General features: G+C 36.5%; 1 protein-coding gene across 4 annotated transcripts in view; it reads left to right on the top strand.

The window, feature by feature from the left end:
* Nucleotides 1-22,247, top strand: part of nkain2 (sodium/potassium transporting ATPase interacting 2) — a 432,978-nt gene that overhangs the window by 220,717 nt on the left and 190,014 nt on the right. For all 4 annotated transcript variants that reach the window (XM_087296306.1, XM_087296307.1, XM_087296309.1 and 1 more), the window contains 2 exon segments: nt 16,076-16,213; nt 22,054-22,134. Coding sequence is in view for 1 of the 4 variants with exons in the window: in NM_001351706.1 (NP_001338635.1) it covers nt 16,076-16,213; nt 22,054-22,134 (219 nt within the window). In the remaining 3 variants the exon portion in view is untranslated.

Raw genomic sequence — 22,247 nt, 5'->3', positions numbered from 1 at the left:
CCCTTTCTTTTGTTATTTCCTTTGATTCTTTCTTACCATTCCTTTTCTTTCCTCCTTCCTTACTTCCCTCTTTCCTTCCTTCATTCCATCCATCCATTCATCCATCCATCCATCCATCCATCCATCCATCCATCCATCCATCCATCCACCCTTTTCTTTCTTTCTTTCTTTCTTTCTTTCTTTCTTTCTTTCTTTCTTTCTTTCTTTCTTTCTTTCTTTCTTATGCACTCATTTAAAGCAGTGCAGTCAGTTTAAAATTACTATTAATCTGCAAGGATATGTTAAAATGATTTACATTGTTACTAAACAAACAAAGAAATAAACAAAAGTATTGCATTATAAATAAGTGCAGTTATTTTGAACTTATTTTGAAAAGTCTTTCAACAGTTGCATGACTGTTTCCACAAAAAAAAGAAAAAAAAAAGAAGTCAGACAATTATTTTCAACACTGATAATAGTGAGAAACGTTTCCTGCCATTCCGAGCACTAAATTAGCATATTAGAATGGCTTTTGAAAAACTATTTGATGCCGAAGGCTGTAGCACTGTCTGCTGGAAATTTAGCTTTATCGTTACAGGAAAGAAAGGAATGTAATTATTCTTATATAACAAAAATCCTGTTTCTTTTCATGCTTTAGAATTCCTTCAATGGCCTTATTGTAAAATAATGTGGTTTTCATGGTCAGTGATGTATGATTTTTGCGTTTGTCAGCTTGATATGCATAAAGTGTTGCAAATATTTGCTTGAAACGCCCACTTGAATTTGTGCATAAACATGTCCATTGTATGGAACACACAGGGGAGAACAGCGGGGTCCTTGGATGTGTCTAATAGTTGATGTGCTTTTCAGATTTCAGATTACTGAACAAAGCTGTGTTTGTTTTATATGCTCTTTCATATCTTCTAATGACTTATTTACAGTAGTTGGACTGGACTGAGGATCTTCTTAAAGGCGCTAAAAAGAAAATGGCCCTTTTTTTCCTAGTCATAAATATGTCATGTTCTTAAAGGGATAGTTCACCCAAAAATGAAATTTACTTACCATTTACTCAACCTCAAGTGGTTTATTTTATTTTGTGTTGAACGCAGTATAAGATATTTAAAAAACGGTTACAAACCTGTTACCACTGACTTTCATAGTAGGAAATATACTATGGAAGTCAGTGGTTAGATGTCCCACATTTTCCATAATAACTTATTTCATGTTCAACATTAAAAAAGAAACTTAAACTTGTTTGTTATATGTAATAGGTGAGTAAACAATGACCAAATTTTCATTTTTGGGTGAACTAGCTCTTTAAAGTGCATAAAGTCTTTTCAGGGAAAGTGATTTGTTGTACTTCATCCAATACCACTTTAAGGAAATGAAACCCAACGGCACTTTTGAAGGAATAATTCCCACCACTGATACTGCATGAAGTGTGAACGCGGTGTTTGTAAAAGAGTGTTGTGCATTGTCATGATTGGCTGTTTCTTCCGAGGTTGCATTATGTTTGATGAAAACAGACACAACACTAATAAAGGGTTTGTGCTTTAAGGAGTATGCAGTATGTTGAAAAGAAATTGGTGTTGTGATGTGACTTTGTGTGATTGTCAAATCATGAAGAATGTGATTTTATTAAATAAACACATGCACTACTGCTTTTAGAAGCGATGGGCCTTTTGTTTTTTTGAGTGACATCTGCACTTAAAAACAAAATGAGTTGCCTAATGCCTCATTTCCACTGAGTGCACAGTATGGTATGGTACGGTTCGGTATGTGTTAGCTTTGTTCAGGCTTGTGTCTCCACTGCCAAATGGTACCAATGGTACCCTTTTGGTGGACATGGTGTATCTTATTAGAAGCTTAATAGTCCAAAAGGTGATGATGATAATGAAACATGTCAGTTTGTTTAGTTTTTAGGTTGCTGAAAGAATCAATTGCTCCTTTGTTTTTTCCAGCTTCTCCTTTGTTTTTTTCATGTGTCACTCTTGCGATTGTCAGTTTCTAAAAAAGATCGGATGTCAGAAGCACTTCAATAATCACATGCACATTATTATCATACATCTTATTATCATACCTTAAGGTCTTTATTTTAAATGTAGATGTGCTGAAAGGGAATGCAATTTTATTAGAGAAAGTGAAACCATCCACGCTTTAAGAACCACGGCAGATTCTGCTCTTCTTCTTGACTTTGTGACTGTTCATCAAGACGACGACAAGGTTTGTTTGCGGTCGTGTTGACCATGGCTCGTTATTATATGTATATATTATTACGTTGTAATGTCTCGGCTGTGTATTTAAATATGGCGGTTCCTTTGTTTTTATATTTCTAGCTTGAGCTAGTGCTAGTGAGGTTTCTCTGTAAACCAGTAGTGTTCAGCTGCACGTCTAGCTCCGTCTTTTGGTACCGTTTTGTTGTGCTAGGTACCCTTCGGAAAGGGTACCCCAAAAAGTGGTACAGTTCGGTTCGCTTTTTGGTAGCTTTTGACAATGGAAACGGCCATCAAACCATACCCTATTATACCATACCGATCAGTGGAAACGGGCCATAACCTATTGTTATGTGTGTGTGGAACAGATCTAAACATTTGCAATGATTGATACCATTGATGCCAAGGTTCTGGCACCTTTCATGATTGGTTATTGTTTTGACGTCATTTATTATTGTGTTTTGCACTGTGCATACAGAAAATACAACACAACAAGTTTTTTCCAGTTCTGTTTTGTACACTCTGGATTAAATTTCGTAAACAAGTTAAACAATGAATAGAGCAGGACTTTGCACTAAAATGTAAACTGCAACCAGATTTACCCCTGTCCTAAATAATTTTAACAATGATAATAATAATAATAATAACAACAATAATAATGATAATTATAATACATTGTGTATTTACAGTAAATGAAATAGATCTTTATTACACATTTTTTACAGTACAGTAGTGTTACTATCTGATATTATTTGATATATTGTAACTTTATTTATTTTTTCCCATAATGCTTTTAACAGATATGAAATACTGTAAAAAAAATCCTAGCAGTGTTAAATATCACTTGTATTCACATATTTTAATAATAACAACTATTTCCCAGGTGGACTAATACTATTTCTTTCAACTGCATATTGTCACATGTCTGGTGTGTCTGTGTTGTGTTGTGTCATGTGGTGTCCCATGTGTTTGTTCCATGTGCTTCTGTTTACCTTATGTGGTTCCTTTGTTCTGTTTTCCCGCCGTTTATTACTGTTTATTATTTCCACCTCTGTCTCTCCCGTTTGTATTCAGTTCAATTATGCCTTTTGTATTTATACCCCCTTGTTGAGTTTAGTCTTTGTCCGGTATTAAGTGGCAACCTCCACATGAGTCAAGTTCCTGTAGTAAGTGCAATTTTTGTAAATAAATAAATACATGCGGATTTGATCATCTCGAGTCTCGATCATCTGTTGTACGACAGAGACTGTGACATATATAATGAATTAATCATGATTGTTTATTTTTATATTGAAAGAAGGACTGTGTCTTCAATATGAAGTCGAAAGTCAATAGCTCCAGGATTTACTTTAATTGCTAAAATTTTGAAATCACACTTCAAATTTTTAGTTTCTTGTACAGCTTAGCCTTAGTACTTGTATAATATTGCAAAAATTAAATATAATAATACATCTCCCCATTAGCAGCGAACACGTCTTCTTTAAATACTTCTTTAAATACATCAGTTTATGTGTCATAGTTTAATTAAGCGCCCAATTCTGCAGTTATTTTTGCAGTCTCATCTCCGCAGAGCAGCATTAAAATCACTGGCGGCAGAAGCAGATGGAATTGGATTACTGACGGACAATGGAGGCAGGCCAAGATGCGTCTTCTTCCCTCTGCTGTGCTGCATGGGAGCCTTCTCCATTAGCCTGTAGTTAATGCTCTGTGGCGCGAACGCTGGGAAGAAAAAAACACTATAACATGGCCAGCCTCATCTGAATGCGCCGTGAAGCTCTCTATTCAACCTGCCCCTGCTGATTGATTAGCTTTTGTCTCTCTGATTAAAGGCTGCTCGTGTCCTCGCGTACCCAAAGAAATGTATAAATGGGAGAGAAATAGAGGCGAGCGAAAGCGCAAGGTTTGGAGAACGAGATTCGGCTTTGTCACTAGGAGAATGAACTTTAATCTCAATCATGGACTAAAAGCGCACGCTATAGCAGCTAATCGCTAATGGGATGCTTCTCCTGCCAAGTAATAATCACAAGAAAACATTATGCGCACATAAGGAAGGGAAAATATCATTACAGGAATTGCTTGCGCTGACCTTTGGATTCGATATTCATTAGTAAATCGGTTTAGCGGTGCTTTTAGTTCGAAACTCTCACTCCTCACTGCCAATTTAGTGTAGTTTGTTGACAAAAACAAGACACAAATTCTCTCGACTGTGGTGAGTGTATTGTCTGGAGTGGCTTGTTATTTGTATAGAATGATGGCAGAGGCAACATGTTCAATAAGTAACAGTGTTTATTAATATTAATAATCGCCATAAACAGTTGTTCTGCAGAGTAGTACTGTATATTATGCTCACTGTAGGCTGTTTATCACTTTAATGGCTTGAAGCATTGTTTTCACAGCTGTAGCCAGTAGAGAATGCTTCCAGCAAGGTCATGGGTTCAATTTCCACATACTGGTATAATGAATACATTGAATGCACCGTAAGTTATAACAGCGCCTGGCAAATGAGTGCGTGGAAAATGTTGCAATGTGCTGCATTTAGTGATTGAACTGTGTGTTTGTTATCGGTCAAAAGTTTAAGGGTTGGAAAGATTATAATGTTGGTTTTTGAAAGGTATTAAAAATTGTTTTATAAAAAAAATGCACTATTAAACAAAAGGGAAAAAGTAAACCTTATATACATACATATATATATATATGTGTGTGTGTGTGTATATGTATATATATGTATATATATATATATATATATATATATGTATGTGTATATATATATATGTATGTGTATATATATATATGTATGTGTATATATATATGTATGTGTGTGTGTATATGTATATATATATATATATATATATATATATATATATATATATATATATATATATATATATATATATATATATATGTATATATATGTATGTGTATATATATATATATATATATATATATATATATATATATATATATATATATATATATATATATATATATTGAACTTATATATATATGTATTGTTGAACTTATATATATATGTATTGTTGAACTTACATTTTTACATTTTATTCAGGCAAGTTCTTTCACCTATCTACTTTATTTGCATTCCCTCCTAAAAACTTAATATAGATGGGACAGCTCTGTCTTAAATCAGACTCATTTTGGACTTGCAGGCTGTAAGACTTCTTGAAAATGCTGTTTGACTGCAGTACAACCAACAGATTTCAAGGAATTCTGCTTGAAACGAGTCTCCTGGTTTGGGTTTTCATGCAAAAAAGCACAGTCAAATGAAAATAAAATAAAAACTTTACAAGCTAAATACTATACACAATTAATACAAAATGGCAAAGATAATGCTAAAATAAACAGTACTTTTCAGGTTTTCGGTTAGATAAAATGAAAACTAGAATTAAATAACACTGTATACTGTATATATTCGTCACTGTTTAAATTAAATAAAGCTTAGGCATTACTGAGCTATAAAGCCATTCAGTCAAGACTGATTTAATTATCTACAGACAGCAGGAGTAAGATGTTTTTATTTTAAAACACAGCACAGAAGCAGCACAATGAGAAAGTCACTGACAACACAATTTCCAAGGCAAAACTGATTGAATGCTTATCAAGTTGGACAGATGGAAATAATTATTGGTCATAACCCAGTCTTACCACAGAGAAGCAAGACTAATTTTGCACTTCGTAACTTTTATTCAGTTGTTTAGTTGAGCACTTTTCAGATCTCCCATGAGCTCATACTCTGACATATGGCTTACAGTACGTCACTTTCATTTTCACGTTTCTCCTACTTTAGTGCTCACTGATATATATATATATATATATATATATATATATATATATATATATATATATATATATATATATATATATATATATATATATAACAAACACAGCCTGTTTAGAGAGTACTTAAAGAAAGGGGGAAATGAAAAAATACAGTTTCAAATTTTTATGTAAATCCTAAAAACATCAATATCTATATGCGTATGGAACCATTGAGGTCGTACTGAATGATTTAATTTATTTCGAGTATTGCGCCATCCCTATGTTTGCACCGAAATATTTCACATCAACTTTATATAATAATGTTCCCTGACCACTAAGCAAGCATATTTGAATGATTAATAAAAAAAAATTGTGACATATCCAGCTTTAAATCACATAATAAAATTACATTTGCAATACATTATAATAGGAAACAATAATTTGAAGTTATAATAATATTTCACAACGTTAAAGGGATCGTTCAAACCAAGATGAACTCATTTACTCCCTCTTTAATTGTTTCAATGCTTTATAATTTTCTTTATTCTTTTGAACACACAAGAATATTTTTTTTAAGAAAGCTAGAAATCTCTAACCATTGACCGCCATAGTATTTGTTTTTTTCTACCATGGAAGTCAGTGGTTGCAGGTTTCCAGCTTTCTTCACAATATCTTCTTTTATGTTCAACAGAATAAAGAAACTTACAGAGGTTTGGAACCACATGAGGGTGATTAAATAGTAACTAAATATTCATTTTGGGCGAACTTTGATGTTTTTTATTGTGTTCAGAATAAATTCAATTCAGCTTTGGTGAGTGTAAAAGACTTTTAAATAAAGTTTCTACTGAGCCCAGACCTTTAAGTAATAGTGTACAGTACATTGACTCATTCAGTGAGTCTAAGTCTAAGATAAGTCTAAGATTTTATTTATTTATTTAATAGATGCATACTTGCGTGTTTAGGTCTGCACATTATCCAGAAAGCACTGAATGTTTGCTTTCTGTTTGAATTCTCAATGTGTCTCTTTGTTGTTTAGTCAGTGGTTTTGAGCCTTTTCTTCTTTTAAGACCCTTCCGCTTTTAAATCTTCTGAACATTCATGCATTTTGTTCTCACATTTAGGGATTTAATTACTCTTCTATACAAAATGACTTGATAAATATGTCATTCTGAGCACAGCTGCCATGCAATGCTGTTTATGTTACTGTTTATATAAAAAAGGGAGGGCCAGGGAGCCACATTAATGATGATCCTGGCCCCTACCACAAACAAGAGCCCCGAGGCTTCTCCATAAACCCTCTTAAGCTTTTTTTCCCCCATCGGACATGCATGTTAATCCTAGCACTCTTTTGGGAATTCTGTCAATAAGCGCAGGTGTCCACAAAAGCCTGACAGAAGAGAGCTGTGAATTGAGTGCCATTAGGATGTGTTTTAAAGGCATTGTCAACACACCGTCCTTCACCCAACAACATAATATAGCATAATTAGCCATATTTGCATTTTGCAACCTCTTCGCAGGCAGGGCAGATTGTATTTTGTGCTGGCATATGGGCTCTCTTCAGCACCGTGGCACTGTTGGTTATTAGTGGATTTCATGGGTGGCTGTCGTTTTTCCACTAGGCTTTGCAAAAGAAATGGAATTACTGAGTCTGGGTCAATCAATCGTTTATCTTTTCTTTTTTTTTTGTAGCTGCTACCAACTTGAGCTACCATCTAAAGAGCTTTGACAATGAAGGCTCTGTATTATAAACCGAGAATAAAACTATCGAGCTCTCTGCCATGCTTACACTTTTATTTTTAAGTTGACAATGGAAAATAACTCATTGAATGAGTTGTACTGCCGGAATAATTTTATTTTATGCCATTTTATATTCATTCTGATTGGTTCTAATCTATCCTAGAGGCACAAAAGGTGAATTTTTAAAGAACTGGACTGTCGTTCTTTTCCTAGAGTCAACGAGTCACTGAGTTGAACTTAAGAACATGTTTAGTCTGATTCATGATTGACTCATTCAGATCATTTTCTGTTACTTATTATAAAATCAGTGAGTTCAACCTAAAAATTTGTTTAGTTTGATTCATGATCGTCTCATCCAGATCATTTGCTGTCACTGGATAAGTTCAGTGAGCTGAACTTATCACAATCGACTCGTTCAGATCATTTGCTGTTACTTAATAAAATCGGTGAGTTGAACTGAAGAATCTGTTTAGTTTGGTTCATGATCGACTCATTCAAATAATTTGCTATGATTCACTGAATTCATTGAGTTGAACTTAAGAACGTTTAGTCTAATTCATTGATTCATGATAGATTCAGTCAGAGTATTTGCTGTGACTGAAACGATACAGTGAGTTGAGCTTAAGAACATGTTAAGTTTGATTCACGATCGACTCATTCAAATCATTTGCTGTTATTTATTTTAAAATCAGTGAGCTCAACCTAAAAATTGTTTAGTTTGATTCATTATCGACACATTCAGATTGTTTTTCTGTCATTGGAAGGAGTCAGTGAGCTGAACTTATCACAATCGACTCGTTTAGATCATTTGCTGTTACTTAATAAAATCAGTGAGTTGAACTGAAGAATCTGTTCAGTTTGATTCATGATCAATTCATTCAAATCATTTGCTGTGACTTAATAAATTCAGTGTGTTGAACTTAAGAACATGTTTAGTCTGATTTATTGTTTTATGATGGATGCATTCAGATCATTTGCTGTGACTGAAACGAGTCACTGAGTTGAACTTAAAAACATGTTTAGTCTGATTTATTGATTCATGATTGATTCAGTCAGATCATTTGCTGTGACTAAAACGAGTCACTGAATTGAACTTAAGACCATGTTTAGTTTGATTCATAATCGACTCATTCAGATCATTTGCTGTTACTTATTATAAAATCAGTGAGTTGAACTTAAACATTTGTTTAGTTTTATTCATGATTGACTCATCCAGATCATTTGCTGTCATTGGAAGGAGTCAGTGAGCTGAACTCATGACAATCGCCTCGCTCAGATCATTTGCTGTTACCTAATAAAATCAGTGAGTTGAACTGAAGAATCTGTTTAGTTTGATTCATGATCGACTCATTCAAAACATTTGCTGTTGCTTAATGAATTCATTGAGTTGAACTTAGGAACATGTTTAGTCTAATTCATTGATTCATGATCGTTTCAGTCAGATCATTTGCTGTGACTGAATGGAGTAAGTGAGTTGAACTTAAGAACATGTTTAGTCTGATTCATGATTGACTCATTCAGATCATTTGCCTTTACTTATTATAAAATCATTGAGTTGAACTGAAAAATTAGTTTAGTCTGATTCATGATTGATTCAACCAGATCAGTTGCTGTGACTGAAATGAGTCACTGAGTTGAACTAAAGAACATGTTTAGTCTGATGATTTGGTCTGGTTCATAATCAACTTATATAGATCATTTGCTGTGACTTAATACAATCAGCAAGTTGAACTGAAGAATCTGTTTAGTCTGATTCATGATTGATTCATTCAGATAATTTTTGTCACTTAATAAAGTTGGTGAGTTGAACCTAAAATTTGTTTAACCTGATTTATGATTGATTCAGTCAGATCATTTGCTGTGACTGAATGGAGTCAGTGAGTTCAAATTAAAAGTCTGTTTAGTCTGATTCATTTAAAAAATAATTCAAATCCTAATTTCTGAATCCTTTGCCAACTCTATTGGTCGGTTTCTTGGAAAGGTTTGACACTCAGAAATTATTTGATCACAAATGCTTCTCTCGTAAACTTGTTCTACTCTTACTTCTCTCATCAAAGTAGAATCAAAAGAGAGATTTCACAATGAGTTACTTCACAAGACTTGAAATAATGCTTGAATCATACTGAAGAGAGAGTTTTATGCCGCCTTTGTGTGCTTATAAGAAGATTGAAAGCCTTAGTTCCAGTAATTGGATGGAAAAGAGCAACCAGTGTAATTCCTCACAAACATCTTTTTGTTTTACAGAAAGAGTGTTTGGAACGAGATGAGGGCGAGTAAACAATGACAGACTTTTTCATTTGTGAACTATTCCTTTAAGAAAACAGATGGCAGCGCTTTCGTCTTTCCATCCTTCTTTTTTTATGGAAGAAATATGGAGAAGAGCTAAAGTAAACAAGAGCAAGTGCAGGGGGAAATCACATGTCACGATTCATAAAAACACACAAAATCCAGTAGAATTATTAGCTGTCACTGAAAATTGAATGGGAAGGCGAAATATTATTGTGGTACAAAAGAGTGGTTGGCACTTGGAAAGGAACCATTTTCGTTCTGACACAAAGCTAATCTCAACTGCGCCCCAGAGCTGTGATGGTCCTTAATCAAGAGACTCGTGTGAAGTGCGCTGGTGTTGCTTGGTGTTGTCAGCATAATACCTTTCATTATGATGGAAGACTTAAGTGTTTAGGGCAGGCGCAAAACACCAGATGTATGCTAGCAGAAGCTCAAAGGAAACGCCCAGACAAAGGAAGACACGTCCCTCTGGGAGATCAGGGGTCACAAAGTGGGCATCACTGGCCTGATCTGGACAAGATGCACAGATTAATAGACTCCTGAGCTTTGTGTGGTGTTGATAGACTTATAGGATGAAGTATTGCTCAGTTATGAAGAGTTCAGTTGTGAAGATTTTTCTGTAGATTCGTTCAGTGTACAGCACCATGACTAATTATATTTTAATACTATGAGATATAATACAATCTGAAATTCTGATATTAAAATATGAATCACTAAATCTAACAGAGCAGTTGCTGAAATAACTTTAGATTTCCGTGCTAAACTGTGGGATTTTATTCATTTTGATCTGAAGGATAATTGTATTTCATAAGGTTGTGAATTGATAGCGTAGCATGTGTAAAAAGAAAAAAGAAAAACTTTTTTTTTTTATAGAGAAATAAGAGTCAATAATTTTGTAATTTTAGAATACTCAAGATTTCAATTCTCTGTTTTTTCTTCAATAAATACAGTTGAACGTTTTGCTGGTTACATTTTTAAAGACTGTTTTGCATAATAAATGGATATTAATAAAAAAAAAACGATTGATTGTATTACAATTACACATTTTAATGTTGGCTATACTACTACTACTAAAAAATAATAATTATTATTAGTAGTAGTATTGGTCGTAATAGTAGTAGCAGTAGTAGTAGTAGAAGAGGTAGTAATAGTTGTTGTGGTAGTATTAAATAATAGTGGCACGGTTGGGTTATGGAAAGAACAAGGACTAGAGCTTAAGATCTTTGCTTGAACCTGAAGGAAAACAGGCGAGACCTGACGAGTTCGGGTGGGTTCGGGCTTAATTTCTATCATTTTAGACGGGGTCGGGTCGGGCTCGGGCTTGCACTATGGTTTGCATGGTAAATGAACAGTCATGTGATGCATTTCGATTAGGGCGAGAAAGTAATCAAATATTTGTTACAACATTAAAACACATTCCTGCAAAGGTGAAACAAATGATGACGGAGAAGTCAAAAAGAGTTAATTTTGTGGAGTGGGAAAATGTACAGCAAGCTGACAGGGAAAATGACAAGGTCACTCGCTACATTGAAAACGTTTTCATGGAAAATTATATGGATGTTCTTGGCTGGTGGAAGATGAACAAACAATCCTATCCAAAACTTGCAAAATTAGCCAGATCAGTAGTATGCATCCCGGCCAGTAGCAGCAGCAGTGAAAGGGTGTTCAGTGCTGCTGGATGCACCATCAGTGAGCGAAGGACCGCGCTAAAGCCATCTAAAGTGGATTTAATAATATTCCTCCACAAAAATATGTAGCCTTATCTTGGTGAGTAAAGGATTTTCAAATTATAACTAAATATATCAAGTAAATCAAAAATGCATAATGTAGTCAGAGTATATAGGCTAATGTATAGTGGCGAAACAGAGCCTTTATCTTAATTTTATTATTGTCAAATACCCATCATAATTTAATTAATTTTTTTAGGAAAAACTTATTTTTGTTGGTGTGTTGGCCATTTAAAGGCCAAGTATATGTACCTAGGCTTATTTAGAGTGCTGAGACGTTGCTATGTTACAGAGGACTTATTTTATTTTTTACAGCCTTTGTTAGTTTTGTATACATTATGATAAAACACGTATGAATGACTTATTCTTGAAAAAAGGCAAAAGAGCTGTGTGTATGTGCACATTTGAATAATGCTGGGCTATAAACAGGTTCGGGCTTTTAAAAAGGAGTTCAAGAATTCACACTTAGATACTGTTTGACAACTTGTTAGCAAGTTAGCTGGTTTGGCATGCTGTCCCGGGAGAGAACCCTGAGCTCGGATATAGTTGAGCCCAGGGCTCCCACCAGGTCCATAAAGCATGTGAGGGGAGTACGAGGTCAGGTGTTCTCGAGAGCTCCCCTCGGCAAAAGAGGAAAGGAGGAGAAGGGGTGGATGGGGGGTTCTTCGGAAAATGAAGATAAGGGAGTAGTTCTTAGCTAGGTTACTTATAGTGAGTTTGGATCAATCCGATTGGCTAGCCAATGAGTGTAGATGAGTGGCCAGCTGCAGTCAATCATATCATGTGCTCCTCTCGAAGTTAGTTTGTGAAACTTCATTTAATCAAAACATACTTGTCGGGAAAATTCTGAAAATTCTGTCAGACTCTGACCCTATAGACCTAACTTTTATGGCCCGATTACAGGTCTAATGAGGACTCAATTGCAGAACTAAAATGGGTATTTAATAATTATAAAAAATAAAACAAAAAGGTAACAAAAGCTACATTGAGGGGGGAAGACATTAACAAACAAACAAACTTGACTGGGGAGGAATGGTCAGGAATACGGATGGGCAAAACAGGACACGACTCGACTAGATACGGCATATGACGAACTGGTACAGGACAGCAGACAAGAGGGAGCTATAAAGAAATGCTTACGCAATGCCAACACAAACAATACACAAGACATGAGCACACGATAAATGAAAACACTTACCGTGCACTCACACATGCGACACGCATGCTCCGATCCCAGCGGCAACCTAAACTGTAACCAACTAGACTGGAGCACTGAGATCAAACACTGTGCCGCGAACAGACAACACACAGCAGGACGAGAGCACACATCCCGAGCATGCCTAGACGCGGTAGCGCACACGGCCCAAGTATGGCCAAGACAGCACTCATGCAAAGACGAAGACAGTCAATAGCTATGTTTCATCCAAACATGCAAAGTAAGTTCATGCGCTAAACTGGAATATCACATAAAAGTCGTGCAATAAAGCAGCGCTTCCATCTAACGAGTCAAAGCGAACAAAATCGTCACTTCCTGATTGTCTGGCACCAAATATCAACAGTAAAAATGGAATTTGCTCCGACAAGTAAAGTGTGTGAATCTTTTCTTCATTTAATAAGTGATGTTTTGCAAACAAATTTTAGGAGGAGCACGCGCAGATGTTTCAGCATTAAATACGTCATTGACAATTATTCTTTTATCTAATCAGTTTTTGACCAAACCCCTATATACAGTTGAAGTCAGAATTATTAGCCCCCCTGAATTATTAGCCCCCCTGTATTATTAGCGCCCCTGTTTATTTTTTCACCAATTTCTGTTTATTGGAGGGAGGATTGTTTCAGCACATCTCTAAGCATAAAAGTTTTAAAAACTTATTTCTAATAACGGATTTATTTTATCTTTGACATGACAGTAAATAATATTTGACTAGATATTTTTCAAGACACTTCTATACAGCTTAAAGTGACATTTAAAGGCTTAATTAGGTTAATAAGATGAACTAGGCATGTTAGGATAATTAGGCAAGTTATTGTATAATGATGGTTTGTATTATGATAGCTATAGATTATCGAAAAAAAATTAGCTTAAAGGGGCTAATAATTTTGTCAAAAAATGGTTTTCAAAAAATTAATAACTGCATTTATTCTAGCCGAAATAAAACAAATAAGACTTTCTCCAGAAGAAAAAAATATTCAGACATACTGTAAAAATTTCCTTGCTCTGCTAAAAATAATTTGGGAAATATTTTAAAAAATTAAATTAAATCAAAAGGGGGCAAATAATTCTGACTTCAACTGTATATATACCAAAGCTGTCCTACCTGCAGTATCTCACGACTTTAGCATCCCTCCACCACCCCGACACCTCACCTCATAAGCAATACATACCCGGGGGCAGCGTTCTGGGGTCAGGCTAGATACTTTGCTTGAATCCCAACTTCTCTCTATTCCCATATAAGAGGAATAACACGAGTTGGGGTGTCTTCCCCAAGCTCAGAGCCCTCTTCCCGGACAGCACGGCAAATACTCTTTATTCTTAAACATATGTAAGTGTGAACTCGCGAAATGACTTGCGCCTCAGAAGACAATAACTGACACGCAGTGAACACGCAGTGGTGTTTGAAGACATGAGACGCAGAGCACAGACCCTTTTGATTCACTAATACTGAGATGGTTAAGGTGTTTTAGAATGACCAAAACAGCATGTCAGGTGTTTTACAATGTGCTCAGCCTGCTTGTTTATCCATTCAAATACATTTTTATCATCACATAATCTCTTATAACAAAATCACATGACTTTTTTGAATGTGCATACTGGAATTTGTTCGATAAAAATATTTCCATTGTAATTTGTGCTCACCTTTTCTTATCAAATAAAAAGTTTATGCACATACATTTTTTATGAGCATTTTCAAAATTTATTTGCATCTAGGTGTTTCCATTAATTGTTTTTTTATGTACGTATGCAAAATGCGCATAAAAATAGGTGTATGGAAACGTAGCCAGTGACAGGAAATATGAGTGCTCAACTCGAGAAAACTCAAGCTGAGCACAACATACTAGACAAGACAGGACTAGAGTCTGGAATCCGCCACCAAAGCATGAATTAAAAAGACTGGAGTAGCAGAATCCTGACAATAAGTATACTTATTTTAATAATTAATATTAAGTTAGATTGAAATTAATATGCTGACTTTTCTGAAGTTTTCTACTTGTTTAAGCTAAAATTATATTTTATAATTAGTTCTTTTTGACTCATTTATTTATTCAATTATCTATTTAAAATCTTAACGAATCATCCTTTTAAAATAAATCCAATATTTTTCCCACCAACATGTGGGGACATCTATTTGATTGATTTGATCTACAGAGTTAAACTGGGTCTCCCTGCTGCGAAAAATGTTCAATAGCTCTTCTATAGCATCTCACCACAACTCCTAGTCATTTGATATTCATGCTGCTATTGAACTCTCTGAAGCCTCTATTGATGTTCACTTGAGTAGATGTTTGTTAAATGAATCTATTGAGGTCACAATGGCGTTCATGTTTTCAGCAGCTGCGTTTTCAACCTTCATCCTGACATTTGGCTCTTTAATGTCCTCCATTACATCCCATAGCAATGCACATGATTCCAGTGGCGTGATTCTTCTTCTTTTTTTTGTTTGGTTTCCTTTCCACAAATGGCCTTGAATATCTGAGGTTGTAAAAATGCCTGCTGGTGAATGCAGCTGGAGATGCGAGTGCTATTAGCATTAGCTTTATGAGGCTGTCTCATGGGGATAAAACCGTGACCCGGTGCTGGTCTGCTTTTGGAAGTGCCATAGCTTGTGGTATTGACATCAGTGTCATGTCCAATCAGTGGCGGAGATTGGAGCATGCGGAGCTGAGAGGCTGGACTTGCCAGCTTTAATTTCCTAGTCATTTCTGGTTTTTGTGGATTGCTGGGGGTTTGACTCTGAGAGCGGCACGTCTCGGTACTAATTAATCGCCTGTGTGACAGGGGCTTTCCTCTGGCTGCTTGTAGAGTGTAGACGCTTGTGCTTTCACTTGTAGCCCTGCGGCCCGTCGTCTCACCCTGCCTTCCAGCTGACAGCAGTGTATGTCATAAAGCGACCCCTGAAGCTGCTTTAAAATGGAAATCTTCACGCATCTTTATGCTGTAGCTCAAATAGTAGAGCGCGGTGCAAGCAACAGCAAGGTCACACGTTTGATTCCTAAGCAAAGCAAATGCGTACCTTGAATGTAATAGAAGTCACTTTGGATAAAAGCTTCTGGCAAATGCGTGAAAGTAATATAAAGCATATCTATTCTCACGGGTTAATGTCCTGTTCCTTTTTTCCCTCCCTGTTTCACTTCTAGATCAGCATCTTGGAGCGACAGATATTTGATTTCCTCGGATACCAGTGGGCTCCGATCCTTACAAACTTCATCCACATCATCACAGTGATTCTAGGCCTTTTTGGGACGGTACAGTTCAGACCGCGATATGTGACCGGGGTGAGTTTCCAAATGCTTTCATATTCAGTTTGTGGTATATTTTCTCTTTCCCTCTGCATGTTATGCTGTCATTTTGTTATATTAATACCACCGGTGTCATAAAACTGTCTTACTCTGAGTCCTAGCCAGGCAGCATAACAATAAAGCAGCACAGTTTTTCCATGGTAATCTGACTTTTTGGCCTAACATTTTGCAGCCGCAATGAGCAGTGAGACATTTTGTCAGTTTGGTTTTAGTCCTAGAATTACCCACAGTGGAATATCCTTGGTTTGAAATTCCACTGCAAATATGTACTTAATAGATGTGAATGGTGTTGTGCAGAAGCTTTACATTATATAGACAGGCTTGAATCTTTACTTTGTTCCAAAAAGACTTTGTAACAAACAAAGCTGGCTAGTTTAGGCTGGTTTTAAGTTTGGGGTTTTGAGCATGATTAATGTTTTTGTCCAAATTGTTACAATTTCGATTTTTCTTTTTCATTTGGTTAACTTCATTTTCAAAACATGAACATTTGTTGAAAATCAAGTCTAAAATAACCTTGCTGATCTTAAGCCGCCTTTCCACTGCACACGACATTTGAACACGACTGTCAGAATACGCCCCCTTGTGGCAGTTGCACAGTATTTTCAGTGTTTACCACGGAGGAGAAGCTGATTCTTATGGTGTCCGAAATAAAGGAGGGCAAATGCAAGAGCCTTTATTCTCTGTGCGTATACATGGTTTAATGGATGAATGAATACTAGAAACTCATAGACCGCTAAAATATTGGAGGGATTGTGGAGACAACATTAAAAATTTATATTTTTATAACTTTCTTACTTACATTTATGAACAGAAAAGTTTTTTTTAATATAGATTTTTAAAAAAATAACCAAATAAAGTCATATTTCTCATCTTGTGCGCACGAATCTGCTTGGACAACACTGGAATACATCATATCAGGTCGGCAGGTCGCATACGGTCTAGTCGCAGGAGTTCAAATATTTCAACGGATCCGCAGCTCAATTCGGATCCACATTTTACGCATACAGAGATGATCAGAACTCTACGCAGCTTCTGGACTGCTCTCCATTGGAAATGAATGACTTCCGGTCTGTCGCTTGTCGTTTGTCGTGTGCAGTGGAAAGGAGGCTTAAGGATCGGTTCATATATCTTATCTAAAACCAAGTGGAAAATTCCTTTACCAATTTCAATATGTTTTCATCACTGACATACAGTGTATCGGAAAGTATTCACAGCACCTCAATTTGTCCACTTTTTTTATGTTACAGTCTTATTCCAAAATGGATTAAAGTCATTTATTTCCTTAAAATTCTACATTCAATACCCCATAATGAAAATGTGAAAAAAGATTTTTTGAAATTGTTGTAAATTTATTAAAAATAAAAAACCTGAAATATCACATGTACATCAGTATTCACAGCCTTTGCTCAATGCTTTCTTGATGCACCTTTGGCAGCAATTACAGCCTTAAGTCTTTTTGAAAATGATGCCACAAGTTTGGCACACCTGTCTTTGGGACTTGTTGCCCATTCCTCTTTGTAGTACCTTTCAAGCTCTATCAGGTTGGATGGGAAGAGACAATGTACAGCCATTTTCAGATCTCTCCAGAGATATTCAATTGGATTTAGGTCTGGGCTTTGGCTAGGCCACTCAAGGACATTCACTGAGTTGTTGTGAAGCCACTCCATTGATATTTTGGCGGTGTGCTTTGAGTCATTGTCCTGCTGCAAGATGAACAGTCGAGGTCAAGAGCACTCTGAAGCAGGTTTTTATTCAGGATGTCTCTGTACATTGCTGCATTCATCTTTCCCTCTATCCTGACTAGTCTTCCAGGTCCTGCTGCTGAAAAATATCCACACAGCTTGGTGCTGCCACCACTATGCTTCACTGTAGGGATGGTATTAGCCTGGTGATGAGTAGTGCCTGGTTTTCTCCAAATGTAACGCCTGTCATTTACTTCAAAGAGTTCAATTTTAGTCTCATCAGACCAGAGAATTTTGTTTCTTATGGTCTGAGATCCTTCAGATGCCTTTTGCCAAATTGAAGGTGGGGGGTAGCTTTCGTCTGGCCACTCTACCATACAGGCATGATTGGTGGATTGCTGCACAGATGGTTGACCTTCTGTAAGTTTCTGTAAGTTACCCAAATTTAAAAGTTTCCCAAATCCACATGCAGAGGTGTAAATGCAAAAATTTGGTATCATTTTAAAGAAAACCCTTTGAGTTTTCATAAAACACTATTGAAAGTATTTAAAACAACTGTATATGTTGTCTGTGTTTTAAGAAACACCTAAAAAAGGAGGCGCTTTTTGTATTTTATTTTTTTATAAACTCAAATTTGAAATTGTACCTTTTAGGTTCTGTGTGGTCTAGCTTACTGTAATTCATTTTGGTGGTTCTTTCTTAGTTAAATACAGGGGAGCTCTTGACACCTACCTGAGCTCATTTATCCCGATATACAGGAGGAAGCCCCGGGCTTAAGCATCTTCTCAGCTCAGTGCTCTCTCCCAAGACAGCATGCCAAACACGCTTTTACTTATCAATCATCAGTTAAGTGTGTGAACTCTTAAACATGTTAGATCATTGATCAGGATATTTATGTGCAGTTTATAGTTGAACATCATTGCTCAAGAAACTCATTTGCTCAATTTTTTGGTGTTCTCATCGATTGCGTTACTGATATATGCTTGAACTGTGAGAGAAAAGTGCATCAGGTTCTTCGTCCAATGAATCAAGTGACAGATTTATGCGTGATATATATTTGTGTCCAGTCTATCGAGAAAGTTATGGTGTTTTGGAACAACCAGTTGCTATTCACCACATTTAGCATGGATGAGATTAAACCTCTTGTTGTGACAGCTTTTCTCTCCAGTCGGGTACAATGGACATTCAACACCCTGGCTAGCATAACAGAGTAATATCAATGTACTGACAGATCGGGTCATTGCCTCAAATGTTGCTCAGACCCAAAGTCGAGATGGAGCAGATTGCCTTTTTAGTGTTATGTCTCTCCCATTGGAATAAACAATGCTCATTTTTTCAGTCTTAGAGCAGTGACCGGCCGTAGAGATGGAGAGGGAGCCTCCTACAGAGATAAATTGCTCACATTTGAACATTACTCTTGCTTATATCCGTTCTGGGGATGCTGTCAGGCCAGATAAATTTTTATTCTAATTCAACTTGGCACGTTCCAGTGGCTGGCAAAGGGCCAAATGAGGTTCCACTACATGCCCGCATCTTCTGTATCTAATGTCCTGACAACATGTCAGATTTCAAGATGGCAAAATTCCTTCCTCTTCTGAGTCTCAACGGTCTGGTGCGCTCCGCATGCTCGCACAACTTTGTGAGGGAAAGGTTAGGCCAGTAACAGCCCTTGTCGAGAGCACGTTCGTAACCTCCTCCCTACGGATCAACCACCGATGCGTGTTAGAGATATCAAGCAGGATTATGAGAATTAATTGAAGTCAATCGCTCCGTCTAGACCCCCTCCTGCTTAAACATGTGGAGGAGGCTTCTTTTACTGTGGAGTATTGAAGGCAGAAGAAACATCAACCATTCTGTAGTTAGAAGAGAAGCATAATGGGTTGATCTTTGCCCTTGGCCTGAGGCGCTCACTGTTGCTTGCGCATATAACTGCATATCTTTGAATAAAACATGCTACACTGACACCATTCAAGTGGGTCAGCCCTTTCGTACCAGGTCAGTCCTAATAGATTGTTGCAATGATGCCCCGATTTGTTAAAGATCATATTGACTTAGCAGCATACAGCAAATTTTTCTAATGTAAAACTTAAAAGTGATGCCTAAGAGTGTTTGCACGTAACTTTTTAAAAAATAAGTGGAAAGTGGTAGCATTTTTATTGATGAATCGTTCAGCTTTTCTTTAGCTTTTCAAAGTTGTTTTATTGACTGAATTGCTTGGCTGTGCTCATAAACTCTGTATTACCCTTTCCCTTGCTGTGTGTGCATCTATTAGTTGGGTAGAAACCAAACTGTGATGACCTGTTAGCTAATAAACAAACTAGTACACATGACAGTTTTTAATATTCCCTTTAAATTAAAAAATAGCTAAAATGCAGTAAGCTGCTTTTGCCATGTAGCTTATTTGTGAGTATGTTTACATGGACACCAGTTATCGGATTTTAATACGATTTAGACAATACTCTGATTAAGAGTCTAACATGTAAACGGCGATTTTGGAATTTTTTTTAATTATTATTGGTTTCCTTTATTTAATCCAATTAAGGTCATAATCTAATGAACAGAAATCAATATATATATATATATATATATATATATATATATATATATATATATATATATATATATATATATGTGTGTGTGTGTGTGTGTGTGTGTATATATATATATATATATATATATATGGGGCGAAGCAGTGGAGCAGTAGGTTGTGCAATCGCCTCACAGCAAGAAGGTCGCTGGGTCGCTGGGTCGCTGGTTCGAGCCTCAGCTCAGTTGGCGTTTCTGTGTGGAGTTTGCATGTTCTCCCTGCGTTCGCGTGGGTTTCCTCCGGGTGCTCCGGTTTCCCCCACAGTCCAAAGACATGTGGTACAGGTGAATTGGGTGTGAATGTGTAAGTGGATGTATAAGTGTGTGTGTGAATGTGTGTGTGGATGTTTCCCAGGGATGGGTTGCAGCTGGAAGGGCATATATATATATGTATATATACAGTGCATTGGGAAAATATTCATATTGCTTCAATTTTTCCAAAAATTCTTTTGTTACAACCTTATTCCAAATTGGATTAAATTGAGTTAAGCGTAATCGAGTTAAACTATTTAATTAAGCGAGATTTAGATCTTTGACCCAATTGCCCAACCACAATTAAATTCTTTTTAAATAATCTACAACTATTTGCATCTGAAAGAAAAAAGAGGGTTTGCACTGGCGCAAACTGTTTTTATATCTGGCCCAAAACAGGCATTTTCAGTTAGATGTTATGGTTCACAACCAAGCGAGGTGGTACATTTGGACAGAGAGGTTGCGGTGTCTTTGCACATGCTCATTTTTTATCAAAGCTAAGTCCATATTGATCTGTCTATTAGAGGCACTTTTGGGGAGCTACTCAGAATGCATGTCGCTAACTGCTCATTTTCAAGTGCTAAAGGCCGTGTTTTTCCGCTCAAGTCCCATCAGGTAATTCAAATTGATTTTGCATTTCCCCGTGCTCAGTATTTCATTTGCACTCACCTGTCTCACTTTGAATTGGATCAGATAAGTGTTATTTTATCTAAAGATCACTGCCTGCCTAACAGACCTTGGAGTTCTTACATTTTAATCAGTGAAAACATGCTACGAGCTGCTAATGCTCATGAGTGTATTCAGCAACCCGCGCTACATCCATCCTTCTTTTGAGCAAATTCGTTTAGCATAATGGCAGTTTGCTGAATTCCCAAATGATGTGAAACAGGATGAGTGTTTGTTTAGCCAAAATTTGCTTCATTTTCCAAGACACCCCCTTGCGCCAGTTATGGTTTTCCTGGGGAATCTGTTTCATTGTTTTATAATCACATCCCGTTATTTCGATAAGCATTAGCTCGTGAACCGGGGAGCGAGCCACCCTCACAAACTCCCACGCAGGATTCCTGCTTCCTCTGCGAAATGCATGGTCTGCCTCTATTGCTTTTTTGGCAGATTCCAGATTTGTGGAGGCAGAATGTTTTAAGGAACACACATCAGAAAATTAATTACAAAGACAATCTCCCACTTACGCTTTTGCGGGCCAGTTAATCATGTATATGGAAATGCGAATTTGGTTATTGGGGCTCTGGGGTTGGAACAAGTCTTTCAAACAACCTCTTCCTGTCTTTTTCACAGTATGCAGTCTGGTTGGTGCTGTGGGTCGCCTGGAACGTCTTCATCATCTGTTTCTATTTGGAAGTGGGTGACCTTTCAAAGGTAACATCTGATTTTGCATTTCTTTTTCGCAGTGTATAATGCCTCAACCAATGTTTCTCGCGTGCGGCTAAGCATTTACTTGGTTTTATTCATTCATTTTAACTGTGACTTCT

This window comes from Danio rerio, chromosome 20 (genome assembly GCF_052040795.2).
Source record: "Danio rerio strain M-AB ecotype USA chromosome 20, GRCz13ab, whole genome shotgun sequence".
Lineage (NCBI taxonomy): Eukaryota > Metazoa > Chordata > Actinopteri > Cypriniformes > Danionidae > Danio > Danio rerio.
The sequence above is the reverse complement of the archived record's forward strand: the minus strand, read 5'-3'. Positions and strand labels throughout refer to the sequence as shown.